Below are 21648 nucleotides of genomic sequence, written 5' to 3'. Positions count from 1 at the left end.
AGCACATATAAATAAAGTGGGGCATTGAATAATATTGAAGCAAGCAACAGAACAAGTAAATAAGGAAGCAGTCAAATACATGTTCATATAAATTCTTAAATAGAGCACTTTAGTTTAGAGTTGCATAATATTTATGTAAATAACAGAATAAATAAACAGTTACATCCATGCAAACATAAAAGATTAAATAGGACATCACCTAAACATCGTTAAATTGCAATAAATAGATAATTTTATTATAAATTTGAATCATTTAACCTTTTTTTTTTTTTTTTTTAAGATATGAAAAATGTTTTGTCTATACATACGTATATGAAGCGGAACCTATTTTCTCTCGCGATTCTCACCCGAGGCACATTAAAGAAAACGCAACGCTTTGATTCACGAAGCAAATGTTAAGAGATAGGAATGTTTCTGATCTAAGCTACCGGATGATGGCAATAATGCACTGTTAAGTGCGGTTGCCAATAAAACGAAAGAAGAAGAAAAAGATTCACGAAGCGCTAGCGTCGGTTAAATTGCGTTGCGCTCACACGTTGTTCAATGCTTACGCTTTTAGCGTAAAGTTACTGCCCACTGTTCTCCAGGGAGCCTTTTATCAAAAGGGCTGGGTGTTGGTGAGTTTCAGGATTATTATCAGTTTTGTGTTAAACCGGCTTGTTTTGCTTTGGGTTCGAGTGAATGTTACGCTCAGGTAGTATAACTAACGTCGAGTGATTTACGGTAATAAAACACGTTTTTGTGTTACTCACGATTTGATTGCATTGAATTGTACCTCGGTGCAGCCTGTGATGGATGCTACCTGTCAGATGCTAATACCAGAGTAACGTGATATATAGCATAGTATTATTGAGTGATTAATGCTGTTTTCATATTTATGTAAGGTACTTTACAGCATACAGTGGTATATGTCCAACAAAACCATGGTACGTTAACCCTTTTACAAGACTGTAATGACGCGTTTAACGGTCATCAGCATCGTAAATCCTCGACAGTTTTTTATATATATATATATATATATATATATATATATATATATATATATATATATATATATATATTTATATATATATATATATATATATATATATATATATATATATATATTTTTTTATGTATGTACATTTATAACTATTCTTAGTAATGTATCAAATTTGCTGGAAAAACCAAACAACAAAAAAAACAGTTAACGTTAACGCGAGGGTGTTTCTAATGCAGCCTCATTGAAGGGGCGGGAAATTTGACGTCGTTGTCTCTTCTGACTGCCGTTTTTAGTATCTCATTTTTTTTCTTACATTATTGAAAGTCATGAAAACACTATCGTGGAGTTTTTCTTTAGCTATTTGTGAAAATGGGAAGCCACAAAATACAATTTATATATATATATATATATATATATATAATATATATATATATATATATAATATATATATATATATATATATACATACACACACACACACACGTGTATATATATATATATATATATATATATATATATATATATATATATGTATGTATTTATGTATGTATGTATATGTGTGTGTATGTGTATATTTATTTATTCGTGGTACATTGTGGGTGTTTGTTAGTGTAACTCTGACTTAGTTGCATGCACTTAAGCTGATAACCAAATAAACCAAATGCAATCCTCTTCCTCTTGAATGCACTGAAGCTGAAGTTCTGTTGTGATGTTTTCCAGCAGCTGCTGCAGTCATGGCCACGCGCAGGATCACACAGGAGACCTTCGATGCAGTGGTCAGAGAAAACATCGAGGAGTTTGACATGAAGGAGAGCGAAGCTTTGAAAGAGGCCATCGAGCAGTTTGAGTCTCAGGGTGAGTTATTATAACAAAATAAAAAACTCTGCTTCATTGGTGTTTTAATGAGAAAATGTTCATTAAAAATCCTTTAGTTGACTTTAATATATCTATTTAATTATTTTTTTACCCTGAGTGAATATATGCATATATTTTCTAATAATTTCTAATATTTTTTGAGCAAATCATGCAATCAATCATGCATGAAACAAATAAATAGTCGGATTTATAATCGTATAAATAATGTTCAAATGGGACATTGTTCGCATAAGATTTAAATAAATAACAGAACATACATACATAAAGTTACATCAATGCTCATATTAAATATTTAAGTAAAATACAGAGTAAATGAAGAAATAAAGTTATATATATATATCATAATTTGTTGATACGGAGTTCAAAATATCAATATAAACTTTCCTCAGGTTTATTTTAGGAGCTTGTATAAAATGTAGTTTTTACACCGTAGGACTTTTCAAGTGAACTACACAAATATTATAGGTAATTTAAAATGGTGATAACAGGGATCTTTGCAGTTATAATTAATGTACAGATTATAATACTTTATGCAATATTGGTTTGTAGCTGTATACGGTGATATAACAATGAAGTGGTTTGATTTGTCCTCGCAGGTGTGGATCTCAGCAACATTGTTAAAGCAGTGCCCAAAGTTTCTTCTGAAGAAAACACAGAGGATCAGACCCATGAGGTTCTTCAGGTATAAAATCCATCCAGATATTTCAAACAGATATTTTATCTCTTTTAAAAATAGATTTTATCAAGTGGTATTTATAGGAGACAAGACGAACTCATGCATTTTTGCTTAAAGGTGAAGACCCTACTCAAAGTTTCTCCTTTTTGTCAAACATATTAAGTATAATTTTATCATATGTTAAATGTAAAATGTCTTGTGTAATATAACCTGTTTGTTTGTTCGCTGGTTTTTAGTGTATAGTTTTTGCCATGAAAAAGATGCTGACACGCCATTATATAAAAATACAGTTGTGCTCATAAGTTTACACCCCCCTTGTAAAATGTTAATAACTGAAACCAAATAAGAGGGATCCTAAAAATTGCATGCCATTTTTAATTTAGTACTGTCCTGAATAAGCAATTTCAAATAACCACAAGATAAAAAAAATTTATTTATAAAAATGACCCCTTTCAAAAGTTTAAATACCCATAAATCTTAATTCTATGTGTAATCTCCTGGATGATCCATGACTGTTTTTATATTTGGTGATAGTTTTTCATTAATCCCTTGTTGGTCCTGAACATTTAAACAACATAGGGACGACTTCATCATACTGTTCAAAAGTTTTCAACCCCCCGGCTCTTAATGCATTGTGTTGTTTTCTTCAGCATCAATAAACTTTTTCACCTTCTGTAATAGTGGTGCATGAGTACCTCAGATGTCCTCAGTGTGAAAAATTGAATCTCAAAATCATACAGTCACTGTTTGAAAGGGTTAAATATGCAGAAATGCTGGAAAACTGAAGAATGTGCAGGAGCTGGGGGATTTTTCTGAAGAGCAGCAGGACGTTTAACTGTTCAGGACCAACGGGGGACTCTTGAACAACTATCACAATATATAAAAACACCCATTGATCATACATGAAACAACAATGATTAAGATTCAAGGGTGTGTAAACTTTTGAACGGGGTAGTTTTTTATAAATTCAGTTATTATTTTGTCTTGCGGCGTATATGTAAACATCTGTAATGTGAAAAAGCTTATTCAAGATAGTACTAGATAAAAAATAACATGCAATCTTCATGATCCCTCTTATTTTGCACATTCTGCAGGGGGTGTGTAAACTTATGAGCACTGCTGTTTACTACTAGTCTTCACACCAGATGTTTTTGCTGCAGAACTAACCTCGCTTCCCCAAAAACTGGCGTGTTTTGTGTTTAACGGTGGCGTATTTCCAGGCTTTGGAGTCTATCAAAACTGCAGTGGCTTCATCGTCCGCATCCGTTCTGGAGGATCTGAGGGTCTTCACCCAGCAGTGCTCTCTCGGCTTCGCACAGCGATACCTGGCCGCTCAAAAAGAGGCGTATCCCGTGATCCTCGCCTGCTGCCAGAGAGCCGCTGGAGAGAAGGAAGCCCTTTCCGTGGCTCTGGCCGCGCTCTCGGCGCTAACAGACGGCCAGCCGGATCTCCTGGACGTGGAAGGGCGAGAGTTTCTGATGGGTGCTTTGACGGCGCACCAGACAGACGCCGCTCTCAGCTGTCTGTGCATCCGTGTGGTGAGACACTGCTGTGTGAAGCACGAGAACAACCGGCAGGATCTGGTGAAGGCAGGTGTGCTCCCGCTGCTCACCGCCAGCATCACACGACACATCCATCACCCCGAGGTCGTGAAGGAGGCCTGTGTCACGCTGAGGGTCATGACCTTTGACGATGACGTGCGTGTGCCGTTTGGACACGCCCATGAACACGCCAAGATGATCGTGCTGGAGCACAACGGACTCAAAGTCATCGTTGAAGCTGCTAAAGGTGAAAATAAAAGCCTATAGAAATTGAGAAGGAAGGAATTATATGTATGTGTATATATGTTTTTATTGCATTTGTTGTATTGTACTTTTTATATTGTTTTTGCAATGAAAATTACCGTACAAATGGTTTTCGAAAGCAGGAATGCTACGAAATGCATAATGTTTTCTTGAAAGTGTGACATGCTTGAACAAAAGAGAAAAATTTTTGCATTCGACAAAAAAATTAAGAAGCATATTGGATTTCACGAAGGAAATATGATGCAGGGCAGAGTTTTAATAAATGCATAAATGTGACCCGGAGCACAGAAGCAGTCATCAGTAGCACAAGTACATTTGTAGAAATAGCCAACAATGCATTGTACGGGTCAAAATTATAGATTTTTCTTTTATGCCAAAAATCATTAGGACATTAATTAAAGATCATGTTCCATGAAGATATTTAGTACGTTTTCTACCTTAAATATATCGAAACTTAATAATATGCATTGCTAAAAACTTAATTTGGACAACTTTAAAGGTGATTTATTAATGTTTTTGCATCCTCAGATTCAAGATTTTCAAATAGCTGTATCTCAGCCAAATATTGTCCTATCATAACAAACCATACATCAACAGAAAGCTTGTTTATTCAGCTTTCATTATGAAAGTTGATGTCTCAATCTCAAAACATTGATCCTTATGACTGGTTTTGTGGTCCGGGGTCACACATATATGTTGATGGTGATGATGGTGTTGTTTTCAGCTCATCCAGAGAATGCAGCGGTGCTCAGTGAACTCTGTGGCACTCTGTCCCGTCTGGCGGTGAGAAACGAGTTCTGTCAGGACATCGTAGACCTGGGGGGCCTGAAGTTCATGATCACGCTCCTGGCTGACAGTCTGGATTGTCCGGTGAGCTGCAGGATCAGAGAGAGCTTCAGCATCGTCTCCTGTGAACACAAACCAATCTCTTGTTGTTGTGATGCGTCTGTCTTCCAGGAGCTTGTGAAGCAGGTGCTCAGCGCACTGAAGGCCATTGCAGGAAACGATGATGTCAAAGATGCCATAGTGAATGCTGGAGGGGCGGAGCTTATCGTCATGGCGATGAACCGTCACATGTCTAATGCACAGGTGTGTCCTCAGAAGTGCAGTAGAATGCCAATAATTAGGTTGGCTTGAGAAAGACGAACTTTTTTATCGGACATGCTCGTTACTTGCTAATCATGCTAGCGACATGCTAGTCACTTGCTGATCAGGCTAGTAACATGCTAATCATGCTAGTGACATGCTAGTAACTTGCTAATCATACTAGAAAAATGCTAGTGACATGCTAGTGACATGCTAATCATGCTAGGATCATGCTAGTAACTTGCTTATGTTAGAAAAATGTTAGTGACATGCTAGTCACTTGCTAATCATGCTAGAAACATGCTAGCGACATGCTTGTCACTTGCTAATCATGCTAAGAACATGCTTGTAACATGCTAGTCATGCTTGAAACATGCTAGCAACTTTGCTGATTGTGCTAGCGACATGCTAGTCACTTGCTGATCATGCTAGTAACATGCTTATCATGCTAGCGACATGCTAGTCACTTGCTAATCATGCTTGTAACATGCTAGTAACTTGATAATCATGTTAGCGACATGCTAGCCACTTGCTAATCATGCTCGGAACATGCTCGTCACTTGCTGATCATGCTACAAACTTGCTAGCGACATGTTAGTAACTTGGTAATCATGTTAGCGACATGGTAGTCACTTGTTAATTATACTAATGACATGCTAGTCTCATGCTAGCATCATGTTAGTAACTTGGTAATCATGCTAGCAACATGCTAGTCACTTGCTAATCATATTAGGAACATGCTAGTCACTTGCTAATCATGCTAGCGACATGCTAGTCACTTGTTAATCATGCTAGGAAAATGCTAGTAACACGTTAATCATGCTAGTGACAATGCTTGTAACTTGCCATCAAACTTAAAACTTTTTAAACTTTTTCAAACTCTCTAGTCAGGCAACAACTCATAAAAACTTTCAGGCTAGGCTTTCTCAAGCCAACCTAAAGTTTGTCTTAACAAACCTTTTTGTTAAAAAAAATTATCTAATTACTGTCCACAGATTCTGAACTGCTTTCAAACCTTTTAGTAAGTTCAAGTGTATTTTTTAATTATAAATGAACGGTTTAATAGTAAATGAGTTTTCATACACTCAGAAACATTCAGTAATGTTAATAGACAATGATCAGTGTTTGAAATGCTGCCTAAGAATTATAAAAGAATAAAAAAATAAATGTAGCTTTATAAAGTTATATGTAAAAAAAAAATGAAATATTAAGTAGACTTTTTAAAAAAAATGCTGCCTAAGAATTATATATGAATAAAAAAATAAATGTAGCTTAAGAATAATAATAATAAAAAATACTGAATGTAATATATTTTTTTTAGGAGTTTTTTTTTATTATAAACATTTTTGTAATTGTTATAATCATATAATTAAAAAACAAGTCTTGTTTCCACAACGGAAATGCATGATGCATGAGCGAAAGTTTTTAGTAATTAGTTATTTATTATATAATTAATAGATTTCAATTTCTAGTTATATACACCAGTGTTCAAAGGTTTGAGGTCTGTATGATTTTTTTTTTTATATTTCTGAAAGAAGTCTGCATTTATTTCAAAAAGTAAGTAAAATTGTGAAATATTATTACAATTTAATATAACTGTGATAGCTGTGATCAAACTGTATTTTCAGCATCATTACTCCAGTCATCAGTATCACTCTTTAAGTATGTTCTTAAACTCAGAAATTGCTCTCAGTGTCTTTGGATCTTGTTTGTGTTCAGGTGTGTGAGCAGGGATCTGCGGCGCTCTGTGTCATCGCTCTACGTAAACCCAACAACTGTAAAGTGATCGTGGAGTGTGGCGGAGCGCTGGCGGCTCTGCAGGCCATGAAGACTCATCCGGCTGAAGTTAATGTGCAGGTAAACCTCCAGAGTGTGTGCTGACTCACATGCATTAGATGCTTTTATCCAAAGTGACTTAACATTGATTGCATTCAAGCTTAAAAAAAATCACAACCTTGGTGTTGCTAGTGCCATGCCCTACACTTTCAGCTACAGGAACAGGACTTTATTTTGATGCAGTAACGGCAAAGTACAAGTTTTCACAATTTTAGTTGAAGAATAACTTTATGCAATCCAAAACTAGGTGAAATTGCATCTAATTTTTCATCTTGAGGTCAGACCAAAAACAATAACAAAAATGGTCCTTAGTGCAAGACAATCCTTTAATTATTTAAATCTTTTATTTAAATTTTTTTTATTGCTTATTTTTTTTATTTAAATATGCTGTTTTGGTAGACTTTATTTAATTTATTTTACTTCTTGGTGAATACTCAATAACAGTTATTATAGTTAACAAATTAAATTAAATTTAGTTAAATAAAAAAAAAATACTAAAAGCATAAAACATTACTTTTAAATTAACTTTAACATAAAAAAAAAAATAAAATAAAAAAAATCAGCTAGTTGCCAAGCTACTGATGAAAGATGATTTCAAAGTCTCTCCATCATATTAGCAATATTTATTGTTTTCATTTAGTTTTATTTTATTTACTAAAGATAAAAAAAAATGTTTTTTAAAGAATACAAAAATATTTTTTTAAGAAAAGAAATTCAAATGAAAAAAACACATCACAAAAGTACTAAATTTAATAGAAAATCTAAAATAAAACCTAATTCTAGTTTTATATTTTAAAACATTTGTTTTATAACAATATTTGTATTATACAAAAAGAACACCAGCTCATATATAGTAATTTGACTAACTTTGTTCAGACAAAAATTAATTTTATAGACTTTGATACTCATATTTCTTAATACTATTATTATTATTTTTTTATTTTTTTTATATCTTTATTTTTTGCTTCTTGAGAAACTACAGAAGAGGTTTAAGGCCAAGTAATAACATTAAAAAAAAAAACATTTCAATATGAATTCATTTTTATTTAAACTTTTTTTTCTCGAAATGTATCCATTGTTTTTCTTAATTCAAACAAATTTTTCTAGTAATTTAATGATTATACTTTTTTTTTTTTTTTTAGTAATTTATTCTCAACATTTTATTCAGACATTATCAAAAATGTAAAGATTTTTTTTCTTGATGTTTAACGACTTTTTCTAGTAATTATCGCAAATTAACGAGTTTTTACATGAATTTTGTTTAACATTTTTCTCAGTTTAATTTGTTTTTCCCATAATTTAAGGACTTTGATCTCGAGATGGTTTTATTTTATTTTTCTATTGCTTGGCCCTAATCTTCTTCCATTAGAAACACTTTTACAAGCATTTTTTGTTCTCTTTATACTTCTGTTCCCTTTGTTTTCTAAAAAAAAAATAAAACAAGCTTCTAAACAAGTATCCCTGTCTTTCTTGTTGTTTCTGGAAACCAAACCAGCCGCACCTTGTATTGTTTAATGAAATTAATTTAGTGACCACAATGTCCTGTAACTGTTTCCCGCTGCTCCAGAAACAGTCGTGCATGCTGCTGAGGAACCTGGTGGCCCGCACACGTGACTTCAGCCAGCTCATCCTGGAGATGGGAGCCGAGGCGCTGATCTCGCAGGCTCTGGCGGCTCACAGAGACTGTGGAGACGTGGGTCGAGCCGCGCTCAGAGACCTCGGCTGCCAGGTGGAGCTACGAGAGCTCTGGACGGGCAAGAAGGGAAGCCTGAGTCGCTGATGAATGATGCCAAACTCAAAACAATCATGATATAATCATACGACAGCGTGTCTTAACTGTGGAGCTCATACTAAATATATGTGCAGAAGTGCATCTGATGTAAACATGCATAGGATGCATTACAGGTTACAGTGTACGTGTGTTTTTTTTAAGAGTTAAACTAATGCTGTCAAACGATTAATCGCGATTAATTGCTTCCAAAATAAAAGTTTGTGTTTGCATAATATATATGTTGTCTTGCTGTGTATGTTTATGTATTTCTAAAATATATACATGCATGTGTTTGTATTTATATATAAATATACACAGTACACATATATTATGTAAACAAACAAGTTTATTTTGGATGCGATTAATTGTGATTAATCGTTTGACAGCAATACTTTAAACATTTTATTGGCACTATTTATAGTTTGTATGATGTTTTTTACCCACGAATGACCAATTTTTTTTCTGTAGATTCATTTGAGCTGATGTTGACAGCTAGAATCAAGTTTACTTAATTCAGAAGTGTATTGCTGGATTGTCACACTGTGGCCGTTTTACCGTTAATTATATATTTCATCTTAAAACCATCACCCTGCCAAAATATGAGTCACAAGTGTTTTCTGTGTTTCAATATTAAACCCTGATTAAATCCAGACTGTGCTTGAACTGATAGTGTTTGTGATTAAATCAAGCAGCTCTAGACTCAGACTGATGTGTCTGTATTACACACTGACCATAATATTCCCTCACAAACATGAACCGTAAATTTAATATGAAATGCCATGATCGCTATAGTTGCAACTGTGAAGTCCTAATAAATTAATATAACTAAATGCAATAACATGTCTAAAGTTTAAAAGTATAATAGAAATGTAATTATTTTGCTGAAAATGAAGTTTAAATTTAATTTAATTTTAATTCATGCAGATTTTATAATTATAGTAACAAGTATTTTAGTAGAAATTATCATTGATAACTTCTTATTGTGGTATTGTGGTTCAGTAGTGGTATTAGATATTAATACACATAAATATGCCATGGTACTGTATGGTTTATAAAATTAAAATCTTGAATTTTGTTTCTAAAAATAAACGAACTGAATTAAAAATATATAAATATAATAAATATTTATAAAATATAAAAAACTTATGTTTTTAGTTTTATGTTTTTGTATTTACATTTATTTTGACTTGATTTAATAATTAAAACAATAGACATACTGACATACACACACACACACACACACACACACATATATATATATATATATATATATATATATATATACACACACACACATATATATATATATATATATATATACACACACACATATATATATATATATATATATATATGTATATAGCCTACAATGAAGAAGTGATATTTACAAAAAATGGTAAATATAAAAAATAATAAAATGAACTGAAACAATGTTACATTTACAAAAATTTAAATTATTTAGATGTGTAGCCCTACCATGTTTTTTATATTGTAAAACTAAATCGTGATATAGTTTATTGTAAAAAATATATATATAAAACTGTATTGTGATATATTTTATTGTAAAAATATTGTGATATTCTATGTTCTATATAGTACAGTACCGATACTGTATATCAAACGTCAATGTTACTGCCATAAATATAAGTGTTTTAAGGGTTTTTAGTATTAGTTCCTGCTAACGAGCAGTGATTCAGCTGTGCTTTAAATAAATATAAAGTCATTATTACGATCTGATTACCAGATACCGTAGTAATTATTTGGTACAATCTTTCATCATTATCACATCGCGTACAAAGGCGTAATACTCGTGTCGATAACATAATAATACTAAATATAATATACACGCCTTTCTCGCTGTTTCTGTTTTATTCTCTTAAACTCCAAACCCTTCCCTTTTCTACTACGCCAAGCGCGCTCCCGCTCCGTACTACAACTCCCACAATGCACCGGGTCTCGCCCTTCAACGCTCTAATGCAAGTCTGACAGCAGCACCACTCGCACTCAAACTCGTGAAATGCGCAAGTAAATCAGCTTAAAGTCGCGGAAAATGAAATAAAATGTGTTTAAACGACTCTCCTGCAAAACTGTGTCGCCTGCAGGCACGCTTTAGTTTGACGCGAGCGGGTTTGTAGTGTGGATGGTGACTGACTGGCTGCCTGCTGTATGTGAGTGGATGGTGACTGGAGTTTATCACTTCATCATATGTTTGTTTATGAGCTTAGAAGACCAGCAGTATGGGAATGTTTGTGCACATCGTCACCAGATTCCGTTAAAGTCGGTGTTATTCTCGTGAATTTACCCAGAGAGCTACAATAGGTGCTGTCCGACAGTCAGGTAAGCATGATAACAGTTGTCTTGCTAGCAGGCTAAAGCACTGTTATACTGTTATTGAGAAATATATCATGAGTTCATCCGAGTGACGTTAAATATTTAAAGACGGACGATTTCATTTGACGTCATTTTTATTAAACACAATGTTGTTTTAATGCATCAAAAATATGTGATGTTTATTACATTATAGTTATAAGAAACCAGATTGAGGTCTAGGGGTATGTTGGAAAGTTTATTAATACTTTTTAAATAGCATGCATTAATGACATGCAAATATAAGTATTTTTTTTATAAATAAATTAATGAATTAAAATGCATTAAAAAGACTAAATTAAATATTTAAAAAAATAAAATAAGAAGTAAATATTGTAATAAACATGGAATGTTTTACACATCTATATATAATTTTGCACAGTATAAATTGGGTCTTTATAAATGGAAATATATACAGTATCTGTCTTTTAAATTTTAATATGTGCACAAGGGTTATTATATTAAGTGGCATCTAAACAATTGAAAAGCCTTGCTTTGTCACATTTATAGCCTGTGTTAGCACGTTAAGGTCACTTTCTATGCATGCATAACAGTGTGTAGTTCCACATGAGCTGTTGCATGTGTTTATATGGTCACCGTTTGTTTGCTGTTGTTATTTTTGTTGATTGTTTGATATTTCCACTTCTTGCAAATCACAAAAAGCTTTCAGTGGATCTGTCATTGGATCCACAGGGAGCATAAAAGACATAAAAGAGCGAGGCAAACAGTTTTGGAAAAGGTCCCAATACTTCAGCCCAATGGGGAACAGATTCTGCTTTCAGTCGCCTTGGTGATTTAATCATGAAAAAACGTTTTACTCTTGAAATTCTTTAACCTGTGTCCTTTTTAACAAGATAATCTTATTGTAGGTTTCACACGATCAATATTTTACCCATTAACTATGATGTTTTAACTACAGCTAAGATCATTCAAATCAATTCTTTAAGCTTAAAAAAAAAATCAGTTTAATGCTTGCCATTTCTTTGTGAAATCTATAGTAATTTCTGAGTGAAAATGTTTTCTCTTCAGTGTATAAACATTGTGAAACATTGAAACCAAGTTTAGTTAAATGCAGTTTCATGCATGAAAATCTCAACTGTGAAATGTTGCTTAGCCTGGGGTTTAAAAGCTGTTAAAAGCCTTTAATCATGAATCACCAAACATTCTGGATCTCTCAGGATTACAGCGACTGAGGGCGTCACATGTGACATGCCATGCAGCGTTTCAAGGTTGTGCGTCTGCAGGACTTTAGAGGGTCTGAAGGGTTCGTATGCGCTGAATGTTTGTCAGTCTGAAGGACCTTTCACCCACTGAGCCTCATTCTCCTCCTCTGCTGAGAACAGAGCTCAGGTTTGACTAGCCGCTAGTTCAGGGTAGATACCCTTGAGGGGTGTTCAAATTCACTACCCTTTTGTCATGTTCGGGATGAAAACATCCACTAAATTAAACTGCTGGATAAGTGTATCAGATAAAAAAAAGAATTTATATATATTTTTTTTCATAAATCTGTTAAACAACCTCAGTCCTGATCAAAACAACTCATCAAAACTACTAATTGTTAAAAAAAAAAAAATAGTTTTTGTGCAGCAGCAGATTTTAATTATATCCCCCTCATTTACTGTTCGTGGCTGTTTTTGCCCCATTGACTTCCATTATAACAACATTTTTTGATTGCAAACCCATGACATCATAAAATCATGCATTTGAGGAAGAAAATGTTTAAATCTGATGCTGCAAAAAAACAAACAATGCATCCAAGCCAATTTTGTTACTAATCTTTGTTTTAAACATTTAGTCGTTTTGATCACAGCTGTCATCGATTTGTTTGTCTGGCAGTGGAAGCAGATATGCATTCAGATTTCTAATTTGAGGCTGTATGACATTGATTCAGGCACCCAACATCACAACAAGATGATATTTTAAGCTCTCAGGTTGACCTGACCATGTGTCACTCAGAAAACAACAGGCCAATCAGAAGAGAGGCTCATGAATATTAATTAGACAGGCTCAAATCATACCTGTTCTTAGCAGACCTCCTCAGAAAGGAGCTGTAAAAATATAATGAGATGGTCTTTGGCAAAATATATTCTCTTAAGCACATCAAAACCTAAAATAAAACAATATGGGACATTAACTTTATCTCTAAATTTTGAATAGTATTATTGATGACTTTAATTTCAGGTAAAGTTTTGTCGTTGTAATTATTTTTCTTTAATATATGCAGCGGGTAAATTAAGTATTGAACACGTCACCATTTTTCTCAGTAAATATGTTTCTAAAGAAATGTTTGACATGGAATTTTTATCAGATGTCGGTCACAACTCAAGTACATACATGCAAAAAAAAAAAAACTATTAATTTAGTTATTTGTAACTTTATATGATATGGTGTTGCTTTCAATATTTCTCTATTGTCGTTCCAGGTTTGTTGTGTGTGTGTGTGTGTGTGTGTGTGTGTGTGTGCGTGCTGGGCCGGCGAGCACACTGCGTTGGCGTCTATGAATGGATCAGGTTGGAATGGGGAACGCAGAACACCAGGGGGTGCTGTCAAAGGGCAAAGTGCTGCCATTCCCCGCCTCCAGCCAATCAGAGGTGAGAATACTGTCTTCTGAACCCGCCCACAAAGATTGAAGAAAATCCTGTCGTTATTTACACATCCTTATGTTATTGTAGACATCTTTTGTGATCATCTAGATATGGCTTGAGGGCAAGTGAATTATGACAGGACTGTTGCATTGTATTTCTATGTAAATAATTGCACCATATCGGTCATTGAGTTGTTTAAGAATGTAAATGTACAAACCTGTTTGTGAGGTTAGGCTGGCCTTCATTCATGCATCAGCATCTCAAGTGTTTCCAGTCCACAGGAAGTCAAAAAGTATTTTTTTAGTTGTTGTTTTTTTGCATTTTTATTTTCATTTATATTATAATTTTTTTTTTTTAGTTTTAGTAAATTTAGTGCATCCACTTAAATTAAATGAGAAGTGTTCCTTTTCAGCAACTAGCTGAAATAAAATAATAATAATAATTTTTTTATTTCATTAAAAAATATATATTTTAAGAAATTAAAATTTTTGCGTGGGGTTTTGTTTCCATTAATTATAATAATCCTGTTAGCCGGTGTGCATATCACTTCACAGCTCCTTTATGCAAAATTGTATGGGTTGATTTGAAGCACAAAATAATGTAAAAATTTTACAAATAGAATAAGAGTCATTACGATAAATTAATTTGAAATCACATTTTAAATTGTGCAGCCTTAATTTGTAGCATGTAGAAACCTTTTTAATTTAATCTATCAGGAAAAGGATCATATTGGAGGTTGTTTTTAGAGCCTTCATATTTAGATTGAAATGGCAAATTCATTGTTTTGTATAAAAAGTGACTAAGTGCTGCTCAAACAGAAGACTAGTCTGTAGTTTTCAGTTGTTTAGCATGCTGTGACCTGATGAGAAGAATCAAAACTAATGTGTGATCTCTGTATGTGTGTGTGTGTGTGTGTGTGTGTGTGTGTGTGTGTGTGTGTGTGTGTGTGTGTGTGTGCGCGCAGGGTTTTAATCAGGGTCACACAGTCTTGAACTCTCTACTCTCGGGGGCGTTTGCAGGAGCCGTGGCCAAAACATCCATCGCCCCGCTGGACCGAACCAAGATTATCTTCCAAGGCAAGAACTTGAATGCTTAAAAACCTTCCCTGACTGACTAAACATTTACAGATGCGCTGAAGTATTTAAACACTCAGTCTGACCTGTAGATGTCTGAATGTCATTGCATTAAGGTGCAGATTCTTAGTGTCAGGCGTGACTGGATCAGTTCATCTGAACTTAACCATGATGCAAACGTGTCCCCATTGCACCTCAAACAGGTCATTTGTGTGATGTGTTTAGGTCCAGCGAGTGTGGGTCACTTCTGACATGCATTTCTGAAAGCACGATGCACCTGTCATCTTTTTCCAAATTTGTGATAAGAAAAATGTATAAATGTGCTGTCAACAAAATAACAGCTTTTAGATCTTCTGGTGGATTCCTGCTAGAGTAAAAGTACTAATAATAATAACTACATAAAAAAAAGTTCAAGTTGGCATGAGAACACCTGGCCTGAAAGTTTAAAGCAGTTGTAAAAGCCAGAAGTTTCAAAATTTTAGACCGATTAGATAAATGTTGATAACGGGTTTCTAGCATGATTAGCTTCTAGCATAATTACTCTTATACTAGCATATTGTTGGCATGATTAGCATGTTGCTAGCGGGATTAGCAATTGACTAGCCTGTTTCTATCATGATTAGCATGTTATTAGCATGATTACTGTTACTTGCATATTTCTGGCATGATTAGCATGTTACTAGTGTGATTAGCAAGTGACTACCGTGTATCTAGCATGATTTGCTAGTGACTAGTGTGTTTCTAGCATGATTAACATGTTACTAGCATGTTGCCAACATGATTAGCAAGTGACTAGCCTGTTTCTAGCATGATTAGCATGTTACTAGCATGAATACCCTGTTACTAACATATGATTAGCATGTTACTACTGTGATTAGCAAGCGACTAGTCTGTTTCTAGCATGATTAACTTGTCACTAGCATGTTGTTAACATGATTAAAAAGGAACTAGCCTGTTTCTAGCATGATTAGCATGCTACTATCATGATTACCCTGTTACTAGCATATTTCTGACATGATTAGCATGTAACTAGCATTTTGCGAGCATGGTTTGCAAGTGACTAGCCTGTTTCTAGCATGATTAACATGTAACTTTCCTGTTGCTAACTTGATTAGCAAGCTACTAATGTGTTTCTAGCAAGATTAGCATGTTACTAGCAAGTTGCTAACATGATTAGCGAGTGACTGGCATTTTTCTAGCAAAATTAGCATGTTACTAGCAAGTTGCTAACATGATTAGCGAGTGACTGGCATTTTTCTAGCATGATTAGCATGTTACTAGCCATTTTTATTCATGTCTTCGCACAAAAATTTGGTGTAATTTACAATTTAAAGCTGTTATCCTGTTTAAAGCTGAAGTAATAAGCCTTATAGTAGCACAATAAATAGGAATCCATATTTTATATAGTGCTTTAAAGTTTAATTTATTCTTTATCAGCTCAACTCTGAATCTTCTCATTTCAGTGTCGTCAAATAGATTCTCTGCTAAGGTGAGTGTTTCCTCCGTCTTTGTGAATACTTTAATACTGTACTGTAGTGTGTCAGTGGTTTTGAATATGATTTGAAATGCTTGTGATGTAAAATGGTATTGGATTGCACAAAAACTTCATTCTGGGATGTTTGTGGCCTGCAGGAGGCGTACAGGTTGATTTACCGAACGTATCTGAAGGATGGCTTCTTCAGTCTTTGGAGGGGAAACTCGGCCACGATGGTGCGTGTTATTCCATACGCAGCCATCCAGTTCTGCGGTCATGAACAATACAAGAGGTTTCTGGGACAGTATTACGGCTTCCAGGGCAAGTGAGTGAGATGATACTCTCTGCTGCTTCATTACTGCACATTTACACAGACATTCACATAAATTCCAGTTTTAAAGAACAAAAGTGAATTAACATAACATTTTTCTTAAATATATACATGCATGCATGTATGTGTATTTATATATACATAATAAATATGCACAGTATACACACCTATATTGTGTAAACAAAAACTTTTATTTTGGATGCGATTAATCGTTTGAAAGCACATACTTTCAATGAACTTTAATTTTGTAAGTTACCTGTATTTGTTTGAGTTGTTAGTACTTAATCAAATCACCCAACTGCAGTTATATTGATTTTACTTGGACTGATTTATACAAAAATGTATTATAATTTTAAATGGAGCTTCTTCTGTTCATTTAGCTGAAACGACTTCCAAATAAGAAATGAAACAGCGTGTTGTTTTGCAGAGCTCTGCCTCCTGTGCCGCGGCTGCTGGCCGGTTCGCTGGCAGGAACCACTGCTACCATGATCACATATCCTCTGGACATGGTCCGAGCTCGCATGGCCGTCACACCCAAAGAGATGTAAGACCTGCATCATCTACATGAGGCAAAAATGCTACAGGAAATGCCCATTTTCCACAAGTTGACATGATTCTCTAGGGTCTTGAAGGGGTCATCGTATGCACTTTTACAAGTTGTTTGAACTTAAATGCGTGTTGACAGTGTGTGTACACAACCACACTATAATGATAGAAATCCAGTGTTTTTTTTTCTTTTTCTTTTTTTTCCTTTTCTCAAATCGAGCCGATCTCAGATGCCTGTCTTTGAGACGTCAGGGAGGGGCGGAGTCAGTGGAGCTCATTAACATTTAAAGGAAATAGCTACAAAATGGCTTGCTCTGAAAAGAGCTGTTTCTGACAGGGTAAAAAAAAGTGTTTTTTACACTACCATTGAGAAATATATATATATATAAGCTCGAAATTAACAATTTTAAATCCCAATTTAACCCCTTCTTAGATGTGGTACTTTCATTATTATAATTTTTCCATTATAATCATCACGTTCATTTAGTTGAGCTGCTTCTGCAGTATGAAGTATTGAGTTGATACTCAAGTTCTTCATGAAATAGCATGACCAGTTCTTCTATAATTGAACTCAGGAAGCTTGTATTTATGATAGCACATGAATGCAACATAAAACTCATTACTCGCTGATTTAGGTTAAATATTAGAAATAATGTGTATGGTTATATAATGATAAAGTGTGTATATTTAATGATATATATGGATGTGACTTTTATTTTGACATCGGAAATCTTGTCTTTACGTCTACACATTATTATGCGTATATGCATCTGTGATGTCACTGTGTGATGTCACTGTGTGATGTCGTTGCTGGTCAGGTACAGTAACATCCTGCAGGTGTTCGTCCGAATCTCTCGTGAAGAGGGGCTGCAGACGCTCTACAAAGGCTTCACTCCCACAATCCTCGGCATCATGCCGTACGCGGGACTCAGCTTCTTCACCTACGAGACCTTCAAGAAAATCCACTCAGGTAAAGCCCAACTCTGTGTGATTCAGGGTTATTATAGCGTTGAAATTTAACCATCTTCCGTTCGATTATTATCTATATTTTAGTTTCAGTTTCAAATAATTGACTGTGTTTAGTTTAGATTTTAATTGCACCACATAAAACAGCAAGATTTATCAAAAAGATCTCATTGGCTGACTAATTTTAACAATATACATTACATTTGTTACAATATTTATTAATCTTTGTTAATGTTATTTAATAAAACTATGGCTGTTCATTTAAGTTCATGTTAGCTCAGCTCTGCTAAATAATATTAACTGATGCAACTTTAGATTTTAATAATGTATTAATAAACATTGAAATGAACATTTTAAATAATTTATTAATCTTAGTTAATGTGAATTCCAGCATTTAATAAAACATTATTAAAACTATATATATATATATATATATATAATGATTTATTTAATTGGCCATTTTTATTTATTTATTATTATTATTATTAAAGTACATTAGCAAGTATATTATATTTAGTAAATTTCATATTTATAAAAAAAATATATTTGGCCATTTTGATTTATTATTATTATTAACCTACATTATCATGTATATTTTGATTTATTATATTTTATATATATATATATAGTTTTGTTTATTACTATTATTATTATTATTATTAACATAAGCATGTATGTTGTTTTATTAAATTTTATACATAAAAAAATATTATTGCCCATTTTTTTATTATTATTAATGTGCATTAAGAGATTGTCGATCTTTTATTTTATTATTATTATTTAGCCCTGTTTTAGTAGTAGTATTCAGTATAGTCTCCTCTGTCTGTTTCAGAGCACACGGGCCGCTCTCAGCCGTTCTCGTACGAGCGTCTGGCGTTCGGTGCGTGCGCAGGATTGATCGGTCAGTCGGCCTCTTACCCGCTGGACGTGGTGCGCAGACGCATGCAGACGGCGGGGGTCACTGGACGCACCTACAGCAGCATCTCGGGCACCATACGGGACATCGTGAGGGAGGAGGGCGTGATCCGTGGCCTCTACAAGGGCCTGAGCATGAACTGGGTCAAAGGGCCCATCGCCGTCGGCATCAGCTTCATGACCTTTGACCTCATGCAGGTCCTGCTGAGCAAACTTCAGCAGTTCAACCACAGTGCGCGGTAGCTAAAAAACAACATTTTATAGCTTTTTTGTTTTTAACCTGAGCAAATGCTGCCAGTGAGGAGGACGGGAAATGCCTGGGGTTATTTGACTAGTTTAAAGTTCTGTTTTACGATGCAAAAACATCATATGCACAGCAAATATAATGGTAGTTTAGTCTTGTTTTCCAATACAGATGTATAAACATTTTTAAATTAAGATGCATTTACTTGAGAATCAGAATTTCTCAAAATGAGATGAGTTTACGCTTCAAACAAGAAGAACAAATATCTGCCAAAAGAGTCAGAAACAAGTTCTTACTTCAAAGTGAGAGCTAAATAATTTTTCTTACTCCACTGGCACGTGTTTATTCTTGTTTTACTTCATTTTGATGAATTATTAAAAAAACAATTGTGCATCTTTTTGCATGTATCTTGTTTTAATAGTGTTTCGAATTTGTACGGGAAAGCAAGACAAGAACACTGGTCAAGAAGCTGATTTCTGCGGGGTGTGTTTGGTACAGAGACGCGCTGAATGTTCATCTCTCCACACATGCATTTTGAGTTTACAGCTGTGTGTGTGTGTGCGTGTGTGTGTGTGTGTGTGTGTGTGTGAGTGTGTGTGTGTGTGTGAGTGTGTTTGTGAACAGCAGAGCGCATTTATCTGTCACGTTCATATCAGGGAGATTCTCATGAAAGACAACTTTTCCAGGTCATATTTCACTAAAATGAAAAAAGGGAAAAAATTATAATCATAATTGTGTATATATATATATATATATATATATATATATGTAGAATATTTTCAATTCTATTTTACATACAGAGCTTGTAGCCTCATGTTGGACCATTGTGATTTTTAGCATTGTATTTTCACAATTAAATGCTTTCCCCTCAAATTATTTCTAATATATATATATGTATATTCAGAGAAAATTACACTTAAGACTAGTTTTGTGCTCCAGGGTCACATATTTATAACTTCTGGTAGTATTTTTATGCTGCATTTAAAATTATAATTTTAATTAAAACTTAATTTAAAATACAATTTTTATTAATTATGTATATGCATATATGTAATACACTTTTGCTTTATTTTTCCCTTAATTATACTTTTATGCACAGAATGTTTTTCAATCCACAGCAGTGCTTTTTAATATATTTTGAGCTGAAATATGAGTAAATCTTCATGAGATTCTCTCTTTTTATCCGTTATCATTAAACCAGGACAGGAGTGTGTGTGTGTGTGTGTGTGTGTGTGTGTGTGTGTGTGTGTGTGTGTGTGTGTGTGTGTGTGTGTGTGTGTGTGTGTGTGTGTGTGTGTGCAGCATCTTGCATGTATATGAATCTGTGGCTGGAGAGAGAAAGCAGATGCATGCACATAAACACACAAACCAATAACAGTGTTACTGACTGCTGTAACTAACCAATGATCAACTAGTTGTTTAGATTATGACCAAAAAAAAAAAAGTTTGGTCTTTAATCATTGTTGTGTTTGTTTGTTCATTTACTGAGATGAGCAGTTATAAAATACATCATTACTCACAGTGACTGTATTACATTATTGATTCAGTATTGATTCAGTGACTCCGAGGAATATTCATTCATTACAAATGTGTCAGAATCTGACCTGTTTTACATTTTAAACTGAACAAACCAGTTTGCATATCTTTCTTTATAACAAATAACATTTATTTGGCTATTTTCTCATCTCATTTAGTGGCATTCAGACATTTTGAATGTTTTAAGACACTTCTTGTGGACGTTGTATTTACTCATGACTCATTTCTGAACGAACTAAGACCCATACTAACCTGAAAATCGCAGAAAAGCATAATGATTGTCATCCAGATGGCATTTAAAATGTTGTAAATGGCATTAAATGCACTGTAACGTTAACCAACATCGCAGGCATCGAATGAACCGCTGATTCAATTGAATCGAGTCAAAGATTCGATGTTTCGAGTAACGGGTGATCTGCTTGTTCATTGGAGATTCAGTTCTGGAACCTCTCAGTGTTTGATAGAAGATTTCATGTTTATTGAAATGTCTCGGTGCAGAATCGTTTGCTGGTGGGATTCATTGTGGAGTTCGTTACAAAATGATTCGTGTTAAAGTGATTCATTCTCTCGGGTTCAAAG

At 34.2% G+C, this 21648-nt stretch overlaps 2 protein-coding genes across 5 annotated transcripts; both read left to right on the top strand.

The window, feature by feature from the left end:
- Positions 1-391: 391 nt before the first annotated feature.
- On the top strand, positions 392-9277 carry LOC113045103 (armadillo repeat-containing protein 6-like). Of its 4 annotated transcripts, XM_026205276.1 has the most exons (8): positions 404-617; positions 1703-1837; positions 2455-2540; positions 3755-4322; positions 5064-5209; positions 5297-5428; positions 7145-7282; positions 8829-9274. In XM_026205276.1, exons 2-8 carry the CDS (start codon positions 1717-1719, stop codon positions 9039-9041), a joined length of 1404 nt encoding a protein of 467 aa, XP_026061061.1. In that variant the 5' UTR covers positions 404-617; positions 1703-1716; the 3' UTR covers positions 9042-9274. The 4 variants fall into 4 exon arrangements, with proteins under 4 accessions (XP_026061059.1, XP_026061058.1, XP_026061061.1 ...); XM_026205274.1 differs by having other exon boundaries at positions 392-617; positions 1706-1837; positions 5064-5428; positions 8829-9277; XM_026205273.1 differs by having other exon boundaries at positions 393-617; positions 5064-5428; positions 8829-9277.
- Positions 9278-10963: 1686 nt separating this feature from the next.
- On the top strand, positions 10964-20132 carry LOC113045102 (mitochondrial coenzyme A transporter SLC25A42-like). Its single transcript, XM_026205272.1, has 8 exons — positions 10964-11369; positions 13822-13990; positions 14949-15060; positions 16521-16546; positions 16690-16856; positions 17290-17406; positions 18227-18378; positions 19207-20132. Exons 2-8 carry the CDS (start codon positions 13901-13903, stop codon positions 19530-19532), a joined length of 990 nt encoding a protein of 329 aa, XP_026061057.1. The 5' UTR covers positions 10964-11369; positions 13822-13900; the 3' UTR covers positions 19533-20132.
- Positions 20133-21648: the final 1516 nt, after the last annotated feature.

Source organism: Carassius auratus, chromosome 27 (assembly GCF_003368295.1).
Source record: "Carassius auratus strain Wakin chromosome 27, ASM336829v1, whole genome shotgun sequence".
In the NCBI taxonomy this organism is placed as follows: Eukaryota; Metazoa; Chordata; class Actinopteri; order Cypriniformes; family Cyprinidae; genus Carassius; species Carassius auratus.
Note: the sequence above shows the minus strand (reverse complement) of the source record. Positions and strands in the feature narration are given on the sequence as shown.